Below are 16,223 nucleotides of genomic sequence, written 5' to 3' on the forward strand. Positions count from 1 at the left end.
CCCTACTCCAGAGTTTCTGATTCACCAGGTCCAGGGTGGGCCTGAGAATTTGCACTCATAAAAAGTTCTCAGGTTCTGCTGGTGCTGCTAGTCCAGAGACTACATTTTTGAGAACCACTCTTGTCCACTAACTGTAAATTGTAGAACTCTAGAAAAAAGCTTAGTTTGGTGTGGGAAAAGAAGCTCACAGGTTATGGAGCAAATCGTGAAAGATTCAACCCTTGATCTCAGCCTAGTGTGGAATTCAGGTAACAAGCAATACACAGTGACATAACACAGTTCTTGGTTTTCATGATTGCAAGTCACAGCCAAGTATCAAGTGAGAAATTCAGTTTCATTTGCAAGGCTTAGAGAGGTCAGGTGATTGTAGAAAAATAGACCTTGTATATACTTTAAACCAGAAAGAATTTTGAGTGCTGATTAAGTTGAAAGCTTTGTGTTTTTTTTACTTTTGACTCTTTTATTTTATTTATTTTTTTTTTTTTTGAGATTGAGTCTTACTCTGTCGCCCAGGCTGGAGTGCAGTGGCATGAGCTTGGCTCACTGCAACTTCCACCTCCTGGGTTCAAGTTATTCTCCTGCCTCAGCCTCCTGAGTAGCTGGGATTACAGGTACCCACCACCACACCTGGCTAGCTTTTGTATTTTTAGTAGAGATGGGGTTTCACCATGTTGGCCAGGCTGATCTTGAACTCCTGACCTAAGGTGATCCACCCGCCTAGGCCTCCCAAAATGTTGGGATGACAGGTGTGAGCCACCGCACCCAGCCCAAAAGCTTTGTGTTTTTAAAGATATTAGACATGTTTCTTGTTTTTTGAAAAAATCTTAATAATGTAGGAGAATAAAAGAAATGTTTTTCCAAAAAAGAGAAATCATTGTGATTATTTTACCTTATTGGAATATTGGATAATATAGCCCACTTCATTAATCATCAAACATGCTATGGATTTTCCATTTTTATAGGATTTGTCTCAATTGAGGTAATACTGGTAATTCTTGTACTCCATCTGAAGATGAAAAATGTAGGCCAAAATCATAGACCATGCATAGAAGCTGGATAATGAAGAGAGCTGTGGAGGAACATGTACACACACACACACACACTGACACACATATATTTAGAGTATAAACACATATACTTTTTAAAGTTTATTTCGAACGTTTTAAAGCAAAAGCCAGCCACCCCCCCTCCTCCCGGAGTAGGCAGGCCCCGCCCCTCTCCCCAAGTGGGCGGGGACAGCAGTTGCATGGGCAGCTTTCCTTGTGATGCCACAGGTTCCTCTGGCCTCACTGCTGCTTGGCCACGCCTCCTTTCCCTTTCATCTTTCTCATTGACCAATGGGCTTGGAGAATTAAGGCCACGCCCCCATTCTGCATTCTAGTGGGGCCCTGGTTACGCCTCCTCTGGCTCAGTCACACAGCCGCCTGGTAGGTAACTGGAGGTGTTCGCTGATGTGGCCCCAACCCTGCCTCCCTCCCCACCCCATGATGTTAGAAGAGACTCAACGGAGTCAATTGGCAGCAGCCAAGAAAAAGGTAAGACACAACAGGTCATGGCCCCCCAACCTAGCCAGAGATCCCCTCCGATGACAAGACCACTGCCAGAGAACATACCACTCCTGAGGCACACTGGGCTGGGCCCCCTAACCCTGGCACCTCTGGTTTCCCCCCACCAAAGTCTTATCAGTCAGCCCTGCCCCCTCAGCAAGCAGCCCAGCCTCTGCCCTGGCCAGTCGCCCCATGGTGACTTTTGGTAGGTGACTCCTGGGGCTCCCTGCTCCATACTCGCCCCTCACATCCTGCTGCCCCAAGCCCAACCTCCCTGGGTTCTTTGGGCTCAGCTGTCCGAGGACCTGGGTCCCCAGCCCCAGTCCCCCAGCACCGCCAGTCATCCTCGGGTGATTTTGGGCTGCTGACTCCTGGGTTTTCCTGCTACAGACTGTACTCTCCCCTCCTGCTGACCCAAGCCTGACCTCCCTGGGCTCTTTGGACTGGCATCTCCAAGGACCTGGGCACCAGCCCTACGTCCCACTCCCCCATCATGGATCAGCAACTCAGCCATTGTACTGATGTGGTTCCCCCCACCCCCAGGAGGAGTGGAATGTAGTGATGTCACAATTCCCCTAGGAACTGTCATTACTGCTTCAAGACTGGCCTAGGATCTTACAACCCAGTCCCCTAAGCATTCTCGCCCCATTTCTGGTTCCTCTGGCCACAGCACAAATTTCCAGCTGGAAGGGGAATGGGGACTATGGGACTTAGGAGCAACAGGTTTCAGGTCGCCTTACTCCCTTCGCATAGACATTGACTTTGTGAAAAGCCTACACTTCCCCTGTGAGCTCAAACGTTGACAGTATCTCTGGGTGGCAATGGGAGAATGGGTTTGGTTTGGTTTTCTCCCAGCCTTCTACTCTCCAGAGAGACTTTAACATATTTTTCTGAGTTTCTCCACCTCATATTCTAATTCTCCACAGTTCTGGGACCAGACTGCCCTTCAGTCAGTGGTCTCTGAAGTGAGATTTGCTTATCTTCTGTGGAATAGATCTTGGGAAACTGAACTTGACAGCTTGAATCTTCCTCATATCATCTCAACTTGGGGTACTTTGAGTGCCACAGGATAAATGTGGGAGATCTTTCTGAAGCATCAGTTTCCCTTGATTATCTTGAGAGAGAAAAAACATTAATGTACTTAGGGAACAGTCACATACGTTTCTAAGAGTATACCAGACTTCTCTCTGAAATGAGACTTGGGTTGTCCTTTTTCTGATAAAGTCCCAGATTTAACAAAAAAGCTGCCTTCTGCCATGAGGACACATGGATATAAAAGTTTGAGAGGTCCTGGTGCACTTCTTCACACTTACAGACGTGTGAGGATATATGACTCCAAACCACACAGTGTGCAGTTCCTGCCTACTTAATGTTTAGTTTTCTACCTCTGGCTCTGATTTTGGTCTCTGGCAGCTGCTGATTCGTGGCAAAACCCAGAGCTTGGAGTCAGAAGACTGAGTTTAAGTTCCATTATTGCCCACCTTCCCTTTTTTTTAGCCATAATATCCATCCCTCTCAATCAGTAAGTGATTGTGAAAACACCTTGTACAGTTGTTGGTGGCATTAAGTCAGATGGTGTATAAGAGTATTTTGAAAAACTGTAAAGGGGGATGTGGCTGTAGGGACTGGTAGTTCTCATGAGTATTACTGCTCTTCTTTCCCACAGCTAAAAGAATATCAGCAGAGGAACAGCCCTGGTGTTCCACCAGGAGCGAAGACAAAAAAGAAAAAAACTGGCAGTAGCCCTGAGACAGCCACTTCTGGTGGTTGCCACTCACCTGGGGCTGTGAGTCTTGGCTGGCCAGGCTCCTGGGGACAGGGGGCCCAAGGGGGTGGTAGAGGGTAATTGTTAAGATTGCTGGGTACTGGTTAAGAATTCTGGGTTTGAATCCTGCCTCTCCATTGGCTAGGGATCTGATTTATGGCAAGTTGCGTGAGTTCTTTGGGCCTCTTTTCACATCTATAAAATAGGGGTAGTGTTGTTTGATTTTCATTTCTGAAGTTCAAATGATATTCTATATTGTAGTTGTTTTTATGTTAATCCCTAGTACATGTCCTGCTGTGAACACCCAGGATACCCCGGAAATGGTCATTGCTGTTTGATTTTCCTGATCCCCAGTCTCAAGGGGGAGCTGGGCCAATGAGTACAGCCACTTGCTATCAAGCTGTCCCTTTAGGAGTCACAGAAGGGGGCTCAGGGTGTGGTGAGGAGAGCCCCAGGCACTAGGCATAAGAGAAGATCTAACTTGCCACCAGCTTGCTGGGTGACCACAGAAAAATCACTTCTTACCCTGGGCCTCAGTTTTCTCCATTGTAAGATGACACTGGATAAGATCAGTGTCTTTCAAACTTGTTTTTTAGCTGGAGCCCCCTTAGTTCAAGTGAACCCTTAGTCAGGAGTCTGGTTTTTTAATAGAGGTGGAGGTCTGGAGCTCTACCAGATTCATCGTCCACATCCTGGGCCTGAGGAGAGGGGTCCAGTGAGCATATTAAGAGCTGCGTTGGTCAGGTGACTCCACCCTGTGACTGCATCGCTCAGGGAACATTTCCATCTATTTGTTCCTGCCCCTGGCAAGGCAGCAGGTGGCCGTTTGGAAGAATGGCACAGGCCATGGTTTCAATCTCCTCTGCTCTTCCTCAGCGTTTTATTTTCCTGAAACCACGTCTTCCTCCTACCCTGACTTTTTTGTTTCTCTCTAAGCCACTTCTGTCTTTCTCCCCCTGCCCTTGTTTTTCCCTTGTCCCCTCCTATAGATTCAGGACATTCTGAAGGTGATGGTGTCCAACCTTAACCATTCCAGTGGGGTAGCGCTCCCCCATTGCACAAGTGGAAGGTGAGGCAGTGCCGAGACCCCTCTCTGGCTTGCTTTCTCCAGCTGTGCATGCCCCTGAGGCTTCTCTGGTTTCGGGAATACTTTGCCTCTGCCTTGTTTTATGTTGCTGCCGTTAACCTTCATCCTGTTTATGTCTGCTTCTTCACCTGCTTGATCGATTGGGTTTTTTCCTTCCCCGCATCTTTTATCATCTTGAAATGTTGAGACCTTACAGTTTAAAAGTAACTTGGGAATAACATACAGAGCAGGCATGTGCGATTTGGGGATTTTTTTTTTTTTTTTTTTTTTTTTTTTTTTTTTTTTTTTTTTGAGACAGAGTCTCACTGTGTCCCCCAGACTGGAGTGCAGTGGTGCGATCTCAGCTCACTACAACATCTGCCTCCCAGGTTCAAGTGATTCTCTTGCCTTAGCCTCCTTAGTAACCGGGATTACAGGCACCTGTCACCACGCCCGGCTAATCTTTGTATTTTTATTAGAGACGCGATTTAACCATGTCAGCCATGCTGGTCTTGAACTCCTGACCTCCAGTGATCCACCTGCCTCAGCCTCCCAAAGTGCTGGGACTACGTTCGTGAGCCACTGTGCCCAGCCCCTTTGCTGTTTTTATACTTTCTCTATATCCATAACTGTTTCCCTGTAAGTTTTTCTTTTTTAATTTCTCTTTTTTATTACTCCTGCATTATCTGCTACCTTGAAGGATCTGGAGGTAAGAGGCCCTGAGCCAAGGTGCAGTGACCCTGCAGGCCAGCCCTCCAACCTCCTCTCACAGTGGGGGCTGGGTGCCCCTCTGCCAGCTGAGACAGCCCACACACACCCCAGCCCTAATGATTGTTCTCTCTACCTCTTCCCACAATCCTCCTCCAACTCCTCCTCTCTGCATGCGCCTCAGAGCCGGAACCAAGAACTGGAAGTAGCTCTGGACTCAAGCTCCACAACAATCAATCAACTCTATGAAAACATAGAATCACTGGTAAGAGTCCAGTGGGGTCCTGTGATTCCACACTGCCAATCCTGGGCTTTAGTTTCCCCTTGGGGCTCTGAAGAAAGGGGCTGAGTCCCCTGGGGCCAAGGGCAAATGGGGAGCTGGAGCACCCAGGCCTCACCTGGAGGGACCCCAGAGCAAGGAGCATGCAGCATGGCTCTTCTGTCACTGCCCTGTTTGCCGACTCTCTCTTCTCCAGACACCCCTGCTCTGGTCCTTGCCACACATGCCCTGGGGTTGTCACCTCTCAGGGAAGCACTAGCCTGATGGTTTGTCAGGGGCCCTGTATTTCTGCCGTGACTCAGTCCCTAATTTGCTCTTTGAGTCTGGACAAGCCACCTCTCCTCCTTGCGCTGGTGTTTCCGAAGGAGGTAGAGCATCAAAGGTCTCGGATAGCTCTGAGAGTCTGAGATTTAAAGGCTCCTAGAATGGAAACCTGAGGGCCAAGGGCTCCTGTCTGTCCTTTTCCATTCTATATCTGCTGTGAAGAACTGTACCTGGCTCGTACGTGCTCAGTAAATGTTTGTTGAATGAACGCACCTTCCTCAATCACAAGCTGGCAGAAGGGTGGGCCTTTCTCAGACTCCGTCTCTAGAGGTTTATGTTACTGTCCTTTGGAGAGAATCCAGATTCAGACTTTGAGTTCTGTGGCTGTGGGCAAAAACCAACAAAGACCCAAATCCTCTGTCCTTGCGAGTTTGAGGACAGTTGACCAGTTCATGTTGCCATTGGGTCTGAGAATGTTGTCTTTAAAATTCATTCCTGGCCCCTGCCTACCGCTTCCTGGGGGATAGAGTTGAGGGGGCCACCTCAGTCACCTGAATTTGACTGTCCCCACAGAAACAACAGAAGAAACAAGTGGAACATCAGCTGGAAGAAGTAATGTGATTTCTTTGTTTACTCACAACATGACTGCTGGGTTTGGGGGGCACTCGGATGTAGAGGCACCAGTCTAGTCTCGCCCACTCCCAGCCTGGGGAAGAAGGCACATCCCTCAGATTCCACCACATCTCCACAGGGTCCCTGATAACCTGGTCCCATGGGGGGCCCTGTGCTGGGGCATTGGTGGCATTCTGGCGGCATATCTCTTGCTGTGCCATCTCTGCCTTCCCATGGTAAGAGCTCTGTCTTCCTCTTCCTATAGGAAAAGAAAGCAAACAATGAAATACACGAAGCACAATCGGAGCAGTTAGAGGTGAGTGGAGGGTGGGGAGTTTTCTCCTGTCCTCCGGAGAATGTTTCTTTCCTTTCAGCACTTGCTTGGCTTTTCTCCCAAACATTCCATTTCAGACAATCAACATCCTCACGCTGGAAAAGGCAGACTTGAAGACCACCCTTTACCATACTAAATGTGCCGCCAGACACTTCGAAGGTGGGAATCTGGGCACCCTGTCATCCTTCAACCTGGCACTTTGACAGGTCTTTAGGGGGAGTCCTTTGGGCCCCATCTCAACCTCTGTCATTACAGAAGAGTCCAAGGATCTGACCGGCCGCCTGCAATACTCTTTACAGCGTATTCAAGAATTGGGGCGGGCTCTCTCTGCTGTGTCTACACAGCAGCAGGAAGAGGACAGGGTGAGTCCAACCAACTGCCCCATCCCCTGGCAGCCTGGCTTCCCAGATGGAGGAGAGAGTGTAAAGGTCCCTTCTGGAGGATGCAGTGTCCTGCCCAGAAGGCAGCATTCTCATTTCTAGCTGCTATTGTGTGTGGTTGTTAGAGACAGGCTGGGGCTGAGTCAGCTGCTATGGGTGAGTTGAGGGGCACTATGGGGAGTGAGCGCTGCACACACAGCTTGAAGGCCAAGTGCCTGCCCTGCCCTTACCTGGCTGTGGCCTTGGCCAAATCCTAGGTGGGATATTCGGTACTTGAACTGTGAAGGTACAGAAGAGTACCTTTAGTACGTTACCATTTCTGTAGAGAGAGGAAAGGTGTGTGTGTGTGTGTGTGTGTGTCTGTGTGTGTGTGTGTGTACATACTATGATAATATACATGAAACATGTCTTCAAGGGTTCGCAAAAAATTCCACAGGGTGGCTGGGAGACACTTCCATGGTGTACCTTCTGAGTTTTGGACTATGCGAATGTATCATCCTTTCAAAAAGTGAACAAAAGATTAATTTCCCCTTCCTTTCTGTGCCCCCACGCCCAGCAAGGAAAATGGGCTTAGAGAATCGGATAGACCTGGGTGTTCAAATCCCAGCTCTGTCTCAGTGATCTTAGGCAAGCACTTAACCTCGAACACTCCATGTTTTTCATCTACACAATAGAGGTAATCCTGGTAACTGTCTTATATGGTGGTTGTGAGGATTACATGGGATTGCTAGTATGGAACCTGGTGAAGCACTCCATAAAGGTTGAAACAGCGGTATTAATAACAGTAATAACACCAGCGATGTTATCTGATCTCTCTGGACCTCTGTTAGCCAGCTGTAAGTTTGATCTCTTTCCCTGTCCCTTCCAACTTTACTGAGTTCTTTTAAAAACCAGGCCACGGGCTTGGAAATGCCTTGATCTTTACTGATCGAGTTGTACATTGAGCCTAGCCCTAGCCCTTTAAGGGGCACTGCCCGGGCTCCCCAGATCAAAACTTCTCACTCTTCACCATCCAGTCCTCGAGCCGCAGTGAAGCAGTCCTCCAGCGGCAGTTACGGCAGACCAGAAAGGAGCGGGCGATGCTGAACGCACACGTGACACGGGTGAGGCTTTGCAGAGGGAGGGATGTGGAGGGAAGATGATCCCAGCTGACCAGGAGCAGGTGAGGACCAGTGACAGCCCTTCCTCACTTCTGTGGCCATTCTTGCAGGTGACAGAGTCACTTAAACAAGTCCAGCTAGAGAGAGATGAATATGCTCAACATATAAAAGGAGAGAGGGCCCGGTGGCAGGAGAGGATTCGGAAAATGTTAATGGAGGTGAGACCTGACCCTTCAGCCCCCACCTTAGATAGGTCACTGGATCTTTCTGGGCATCTGTAAAATGGGAAGAGTATAGCTAGAGGTGGTCATGGGACTGGGCTTTGTGGAGGTGGGGGCAGAGAGGGAGATGGTAGCCTGTCCAGCCACCAGCCCCTCTCTCCAGGGCCCTTTCCCCCTGTGCTTTGGGCAGGCTCACGCATTGAAGGAGGAGAAGAAGCGTGACATACATCGGATACAGGAGCTGGAGAGGAGCTTCTCCGAACTCAAACACCAGATAGGTAAGATGGGGCTGGTGTGACCTGAGAGCAGGACTGGCATCAGAGGGCTGTGGGGTGGCTCAGAGTGCCCCAGGGAGGTGGGTGGATGGAAAGGCTTTGAGGCAGAGGGAAAGAGGTCTGTGCCAGCAGCTGGCAAGTCTTGTCATCTCCATGAGCCTCAGGGTCCCCGTCAGCTAAGAGCGAGGAGTGCCCATTGTCAGCCACCCACAGTGCTCTCTAGCTGACATGGCTTGGAAATTGGCTACCATCGGGTGCGAGGAATCATTAGCAGTGAGGCCAAGTTTGGGAAGCCTGAGAGGAGCTGTATCAAAAGGAGGGCTTTTTCTTTGAGGGGGATGGTGGGTGGGGAATCCAGAGTCCCTTATTGTCTGCTTCATTTCTCAGCTGAGCCCCCGTCCCCGGTGGACCCAGCAGGGACATCTGAGGTGGAACAGCTACAAGATGAGGCCAAACACCTGAGGAAGGAGGTGGAAAGTCTGGAGGGAAAGCTCCAATTCCAGATGGAAAACAATCAGGCCTTGAGTCTCCTGAGCAAGCAACAAAAGGAGAGGCTCCAGGAGCAGGAGGAGAGGCTCCGAGAGCAGCAGGAGAGGCTTCAAAAGCAGGAGGAGAGGAGGTTGCGGGAGGAGGAGAGACTATGTGAGCAAAAGGAGAGGCTTCGGGAGAAGCAGAAGAGGCTGGGGGAGCAGGGTGAGAGGCTACAGAAGCAGGAGGAGAGGCTGCGAAAGGAGGAGGAGAGGCTACAAAAGCAGGAAGAGAGGCTGTGGGAGAAGGAGGAGAGGCTACGAAAACAGGAGAAGAGGCTGCAAATGCAGGAGAGGCTCGCGCTCTCCCAGAACCACAAGTTCAACAAGCAGCTGGCCGAGCCACAGTGCAGCTTTGAGGATCTGGTGGGTTGCCCCACCTGGGGAGCTTGCCCTCATCCCTAGCCCTCCAGGTCTTTGTTTCCCCATCTGTAAAATGAGGCAGTGTAGCCCTCACATGACATGGTACTTCTAAAGGCATCTGTGAGCCAGAGCTCATCAGGCCCTGCTCTGATGGCTGTAGGGGAGAGGGGATGATTTTTCTAACCTACTTCCACCCTTTCCGGTGACATGGGAGGCAGACACCAAGTTCTGGGGTCTCCAGCTGCAGTGGATGGCCACTGATTGCTTCTCTCTGTCCAGAACAACAAGAACAAAAGCGCACTGCAGTTGGAGCAGCAAGTAAAGGAGCTGCAGGAGAAGCTGAGCAAGGTGAGGGAGATGGTAACCTCTGCCCCCATCCAAGAAGGGCTGGGAGGCAGGCACCAGCCTCTGGGGAGGGGAGGTGCCAGGCCAAAGGCAGCTCCAGCTGGGGGGCAGGTGACCCTAGCACCTTCCAGGGCAGCTCCATGACTGTTTCTTGCTTCCTACCCTCTGACTTTTAGAGGTGGGTAGCCCTGGGCTCCTCCCAGGTCTGGACATCATCTTCCCAGCTAGAGGCATGGATTCCCCCAATCAGAGGGGTGGAAACAGTGGTATAAGAGGGTCCTTATGCCAGGCACAGTGGCTCCTGCCTGTAATCCCAGCACTTTGGGATGCTGAGGCAGGAGAATCACTTGAAGTCAGGAGTTTGAGACCAGCCTGACCAACATGGCGAAACCTCATCTCTACTAAAATTATAACAACAACAAAAAATTAGCCCGGCATGGTGGCACATGCCTGTAATCCCAGCTACTCAGGAGACTGAGGCAGGAGAATCTCTTGAGCCTGGGAGGTGGAGGTTGCAGTGAGCTGAGATTGCACCACTGCACTCCAGTATGGGCCACATGGTGACACTGTCTCAAAACAAAAGAAAAAAGCCTCCTTAGATTCAAACTGGATTCCGGCCTCGGTTCCACTGGTCACCATTCAACTACTTTTCATCTCTAAGTCTCTGTTTCTTTAGCTTCAAAAGGAAGTTAGCATTTTTCTTATGGAGGTGCTGGGGATTAAATGAGAGAACACATGGAAAGCATTAGGCGTGGAGCACACTTAGCAGATGGTGATTGGCTCCTTCTGCTTTTCCAGCAGTCCGTGGTCTACAGTTTAAATGGTGGGAAGAAGGACAGGAGATTTGAGGCTGGGGAAGGAGGCATGGGGTTCTAGGCAAGAGGGGAAGTCTCTTAGGCCTGGAGCAAGGGGCCAGGGTCCCAGGCAGGTGACAGAGCCCCACCGTGCCCTCGCTACCCTGTTAACAGGCCCAGAATCTGGAAGCCAACCACCACATGCCCTCACACCCAGGGTCTTCCTGCAGATACAGCTGAAGAGCCAAGAGTCTCAGAGTCTGCAGCAGCAGCAGTGAGACTAGTACCGGGGTCACCTGCAACAGTACGTGGTCACCCATTAGCAGCTGACCTCTGAGAAGGAGGCGCCGCACAGGCAGTTACTGCTGCAGACCCAGCTCGTGGACCAGCTGCAGCAGCAGGAAGCTCAGGGCAAAGCGGTGGCTGAGATGGCCTGCCAAAAGTTGCAGGAGACCCAGGAGAGGGAGTCGCTGAGGACAGGGTCCCGAGGGGGACGACCTGGCAACCTCTGTGCCTTCTCAGTCTGTTTTCCATTCCCTTAGGAGTGCCTAGAAGCTGCCAGCCAGCAGAACCAACAGCTAGAGACCCAGTCGAGTCTCATGGCTCTCCCTGGACAAGGTACAGGAGACCACTCAGAGGAAGAGGAGAGAGCCCCAGGAGGAAGGGGGGACTGTTAGCAGCATAGGATTGAGGGGTTGGAAGAGACCTTTAGAACAGCTGGTTGTTATGCCAACCGGGTGTCTGCACTAAGTTCGGCATCAGTATGATGACCTCCTGGGAGCAGGGGGCCACCAGGTTGCCTAAGGATGAGTGAACTGGCCCAGATCAGAAAGGGAGCAGGTCAGAACTCCTGCACCAACTGGTAGTGTGACTGTGCCTGGGCAATATAGAAGATCTTGGATCTTATAGGAAAAATAAAGAACAGCAGCTCATTCCCCTCTGGGGAGGGGCTGGCTCAGGGTTACACAGTGAGGGTGAGGACAGAGGTGGGCCCACAGTACTTCCCTTGTTGGGTTTTCTGAGGACCCCTCTGGCCACCTCCCCACAGGAGATGGAGGAGGACATCTAGACACTGAGGAGGAGGGGGTGCCTCGGCCTATGCCGAGCATCCCAGAGGACCTGGAGAGCCGGGAAGCCACGGTGAGTCTGACTTTCCCTGCCCCCGCTTTGCCACCTTCCTCTGTGGTCCCTCCCAGACCCCCTTATGCTCTTGCTTTCCCCGCCTTCTGATTTCTCTGGACCTTCACCCCTTCCGGGAGCCAGTGGTCAGCCACCACTTCACCCGTGACCAACAGGTGCACTCTCTGAGGCCCCAAGGGAAGGGGCTGTGCTCCACCTCCCTGCCCCATTTGTTGTGTGTATGCCCCTACAAGAATACTCACCTCTTGCCTTCAAGTGGCATTTTTCACCTCCGCTGGAGCCAGTGCCCAGGAGGAGCAGGCACGGCTATGTGGGCAGCGGAAGGTGTGAAGGCTGTGCTGCCTGCACCTGGCTCACCTGGTGGCCTCGGCCTGGAAGCAGCCAGAGGCAGAGGCCCCGGCCCCAGGGACTGGGGGTGAGTTTGTGTGTGGGGAGAGCTACCGGGCCCTGTAGGAGGCCATGGAGAAGGTGAAGGTGAGTGAGTCCTGGCATGGGCCAAGAAAAGTGGGGGCGGGGCAGGACAGGTCACTCCCGTGATGTGACCCTATTATTTTGGCTCCAGAGTGGCTTTATGGACCTCCCGAGGGAGAAGGTGGACGGGAAGCAGCAGGTGGAGAAACGAGAGCTTGGATTCATCCAGCTCTCTGGAGTGACAGATGGCATGAGTAAGCAGGAGGCCAGGGCACGGGCATGGGGAGCTGCAGGGCCTTCAGAGGGGCCCCAGTGTCTGAGCCGTGTCCTCTCACAGGAGAGCACATCACGGTATATGAGAGCCAGGGGGCAGGGCCAAACACGCAGCGCAAGGAGGAGGAAGCCAGCAGGCTGGCCCAGAAGGAGGAGGAGATGAAGGTAGAGGGTGTGCAACATCTCTGCGGGGGTGGGGGTGAGGGTGGGTGCTGTCGCCGGCTCAGGCGTGGCAATTGAGCACCCCTCCCTTCAGGTGAAGCTGCTGGAGCTGCAAGATATGGTGTTGCCGGTTGTGGGTGACCACGAGGGGCATGACAGATTCCTCCCTGCTGCCCAGAACCCTCTTGATGCGCCTGCTCCAGGGACCCCAGCCCCCCAGGAACTTGCAGCTGCAGAGGAGCAGAGTGGTGAGTAGAGCCCTCAGGCGGGGTGGGCAGGCCGCAGCAGGGGAGGCTCGCAGTGTACTCAGAGCCCCGCCTCCCTCTCTCCTAAGATTTTCAGGACAGCGTGGAGCCTGCACCGGGACAGGCCAGGGAGGGTTCTCCCCGTGACAACCCTACTGCACAGAAGATCCTGCAGCTGCTTCCTGTAACGCAGGACACCCAGGAGCACCCAGGCTTGGCCACCAAACCCTGCGTGCCATTCTTTTACCGGGCTGCCGAGAACAGAGAGATAAACATCATCATTATCTGAGAGCTGGTCAAGAAATTTAAAAAAAACAACAACAAAAAGTTATCGGGTTAATCCCCTACACAATTCATCTACTTCATTGGAATGTTAGAGCCCCTCATGTTTGTGTTTCTAATTTACAGTTTAAATTTCTTTCTGAAAAGTTAAGGGAGAGTGGGTCTTTCCCTGATGTTCACTCTGGCATCCATTAGCATTTTTGTTTTTAATTGATAATTGTAGGTCATTAGCTCGCATATCGAGTTTGCCCTTACATGGTGGGAATTCAAACACACAAAGACCCACTATTTGCACAAAACTATTCTTACTGGTTCGGAATAGGCTGCCCTGCTTTTTAAATGTTATTGCAGCATGTATATTCATTACAGGATTCAGATAAAATCTGCTTATGTTCTGCTGTTATGTTTGATCGATTCCTAATCACAGTGAGCTCTTCATTAGCTCAATATGTGGTTTGCCCTCAAATGCGCACTGTTGATTACTTTGTAATACGCCACTGTGAGTACCGACATTTAGAGTTGTTTAAAGGCCGAGAACTGGAAACAGCTTTTCCCCTATTTTCTGTGTATTGGGGATGGGAGTAGTAACATTTTGGGAAGCTTTTTAAATCTCACAGAAGAGGAAAGTGGCCTGCTCTGGCCGGTGTGGGCACGATAGAGTGTGTTTCATTTGTTCTGGTGCCAGGAATGAGCGCGGTACTATGGTAGTTCCCTCAGGATTTGTATGTGCTCTGGGCTCATGAAGATATCGCAGCATGAGCTGCAGCGGTTGGACTCTTTCTCAATGACCTAAAAAGGGATTCTTTCTGAGGAATGAAAGGCTCCCATCATTGACTGTGGATGCGGAAAACCTTTTCTAGCTTAGAGCATTTATATCTACAATACATTTTAAAGTCAGAGTTCATGTTACCTGTTTTAATCACATGACTACATGTCCCAGTACACAAAAGGGCACTGCTTGGCATTCTTCTTAGTGTATTTAGTGAAGATCATAAGAAACCCTTTCAGAGTTTAAATGTCCCTGGAACAGGCATACAGGCTCTAGTCAAGAATGAATTCGAGTGAAGGAAAGCTGTGTGACACCTGGCATTCCTCTATGTTCACGGAGCTTCTTTGAGGCTAGAAGACTGATTTTACCATCTAGACCTCTCTGGCTAATACCTATTCTTCAGCCACATTGGTTAATCTGACATAGGAATTTACTTCTTTTCCTTGAATGGAAAACACTTTAAAAATAATAACAACCATTTTAATAAACTAATACATGTGAGAGTATTCGTTGAAACAAAAAGCAGTTTTAGTGGACAGTGTTATACTACATTTGAAAATCAATTGTAAACTACATTGAGAAGTTTATGCAACTTAAAATATTTACAAACTGCAATGCAATCTACTGTTTGTGATGTCAAAGTATTATGAGTAAAAGTATCTATACAATCACAGAGTTATATTTCCTCACAAAGTTCTTTACGAAGAGTGAAATATGTTTTTATACCTCTCGGTTTCAGTTAGAGGCATATTTTGTGCCATATTTATGTTACGTGCCTATACAGGATGAATGAATTATTTCAGTCATACGTTGCCTAAATCATAACTTCATGATGCTTGGGAAAGAATCAACAGTTAAAACTTCATGAAGTTCTAACGTCTGTATTCCAAAATACGTCACAGTATTAGGATGTAGGGAGAGATGTATGTGCGCTCCCTGGGGTGTGCAATTCTAGTTACTAGACCATCTCCATTTTTAGCATTTGACATCCTCATGATACTTTTATAAATATGACATTAATAGGAGAGCAATAATATGATTTTACAGATGAAATAACAGATTTGCCTGCATTCACTGAAAGAGTACAAATATTGGTCCTTCAACTGACTCTTCCAAATTGTATGAATTTATCAAGGTATTGGATAAACCCAGTTTCAGAATGATAAAGAAAAACTGTTAGACCAAATAGTGTGGCTAATTAACAGTGGCACAGTTTCTAAATACCGCTCTTTGTGTAGGGATTTTTTCCTATGTTTCAGAAAAAGCTAAAAGAATGGAAATCCTATGACAATAACTTAAGTGTTTCTTCAAAGCATGCAGTCTTTGCAATACCTCATTCAGTCAAGTATTTGTTCTCTTCCTCATTCAATATGAGGCAGCTTTCTATTTGCTTAGAAGGCAACATTAGAAGGTTAGAGATCATCAGAAATATAAAATTTGAAAATGTGAGTTCAACTGAATGAATTTGAATTTCTTTTAGAAGAATCAAAGTACCTATTTAAAGATTACAATATATGGTCATTATTTTTAAAGTTTTTGATTAAACCTGATAGGTTTTCCAGAAATGAAAAAAAAATCAGTTCTAAAACCAAAGCTGATATTTAGAAAATGTGAAAAGGTACATCAGCCCTATCCATAATATAGTTTCTCTAAAACTTTATCTTACAGAGTCACTTTAAAATAATATAACTATTCAAAAATATAACTGCTATCTTAATGTTTTGAAATAAGTTAAAGTATGTTAAAACGTGAATACTGCAGTTTAATAGAAAGAACCTGGGGGAAGGAAAAGTAGAGAAAGAAATGCCAATTCCAATGCCAAGCTTTATTTGCCGAGTTTTCTTAGAATGACTTTTACCAATTTGTGAATTTCTGTCAACAGAATGTATAATGGAAATACTGAAAGACTGTTGTCTAAAGTGCCATTATTGACTGCTACTGTAATGCAATAAGTTAGGAAATTGTTGCAGAGTGCTGTTTTTGCCATAAAATTTTGTGTGTCTTGGAAACTATGGTGTTAAAGGTATTGAGACTGTGCAAATGCTGGGCATGCTTGGCATGAGATCATCGGATTTTATTTTTACAAAATTGTAACTATGCAAGTGTGTTTATTAGAAGAACACAAACCAAAGTTATGGGATAAAAAAGTTGTGGATGAAAAAATTATGGGATAAACAATGTTGTGGAAAAGTTGTGGCAAAAAAAAAGTGTTGTAGAAAAAAAGTAGGATAACGTTTTATGACAAGTTTTTTAAAAAGTATTATGAAAAAGAAGTTATGGGATTAAAAAAAGTCATAGGATAAAAATAAATAAAAGCAGGCCCCTGTCAGCATAAGCCTGGAGAAGCGGGGCTGGAGTCT

The 16,223-nt window shown here is 48.6% G+C and overlaps 1 protein-coding gene across 2 annotated transcripts; it reads left to right on the forward strand.

Moving 5' to 3' along the window:
* The first annotated feature begins 500 nt into the window (after positions 1-500).
* LOC126947595 (golgin subfamily A member 6C-like) lies at positions 501-15,804 on the forward strand. 2 transcript variants are annotated; one of them, XM_050778380.1, is made up of 18 exons: positions 501-1,535; positions 3,214-3,333; positions 5,271-5,351; positions 6,204-6,242; positions 6,508-6,558; positions 6,654-6,735; positions 6,832-6,938; positions 7,973-8,059; positions 8,167-8,274; positions 8,468-8,555; positions 8,940-9,445; positions 9,722-9,802; positions 11,124-11,199; positions 11,630-11,721; positions 12,284-12,386; positions 12,470-12,570; positions 12,662-12,815; positions 12,902-15,804. In XM_050778380.1, exons 1-18 carry the CDS (start codon positions 1,452-1,454, stop codon positions 13,099-13,101), a joined length of 2,160 nt encoding a protein of 719 aa, XP_050634337.1. In that variant the 5' UTR covers positions 501-1,451; the 3' UTR covers positions 13,102-15,804. The 2 variants fall into 2 exon arrangements, with proteins under 2 accessions (XP_050634337.1, XP_050634338.1); XM_050778381.1 differs by having other exon boundaries at positions 9,722-9,790.
* Positions 15,805-16,223: the final 419 nt, after the last annotated feature.

The sequence above is a fragment of the Macaca thibetana genome, chromosome 2 (assembly GCF_024542745.1).
Source record: "Macaca thibetana thibetana isolate TM-01 chromosome 2, ASM2454274v1, whole genome shotgun sequence".
Lineage (NCBI taxonomy): Eukaryota > Metazoa > Chordata > Mammalia > Primates > Cercopithecidae > Macaca > Macaca thibetana.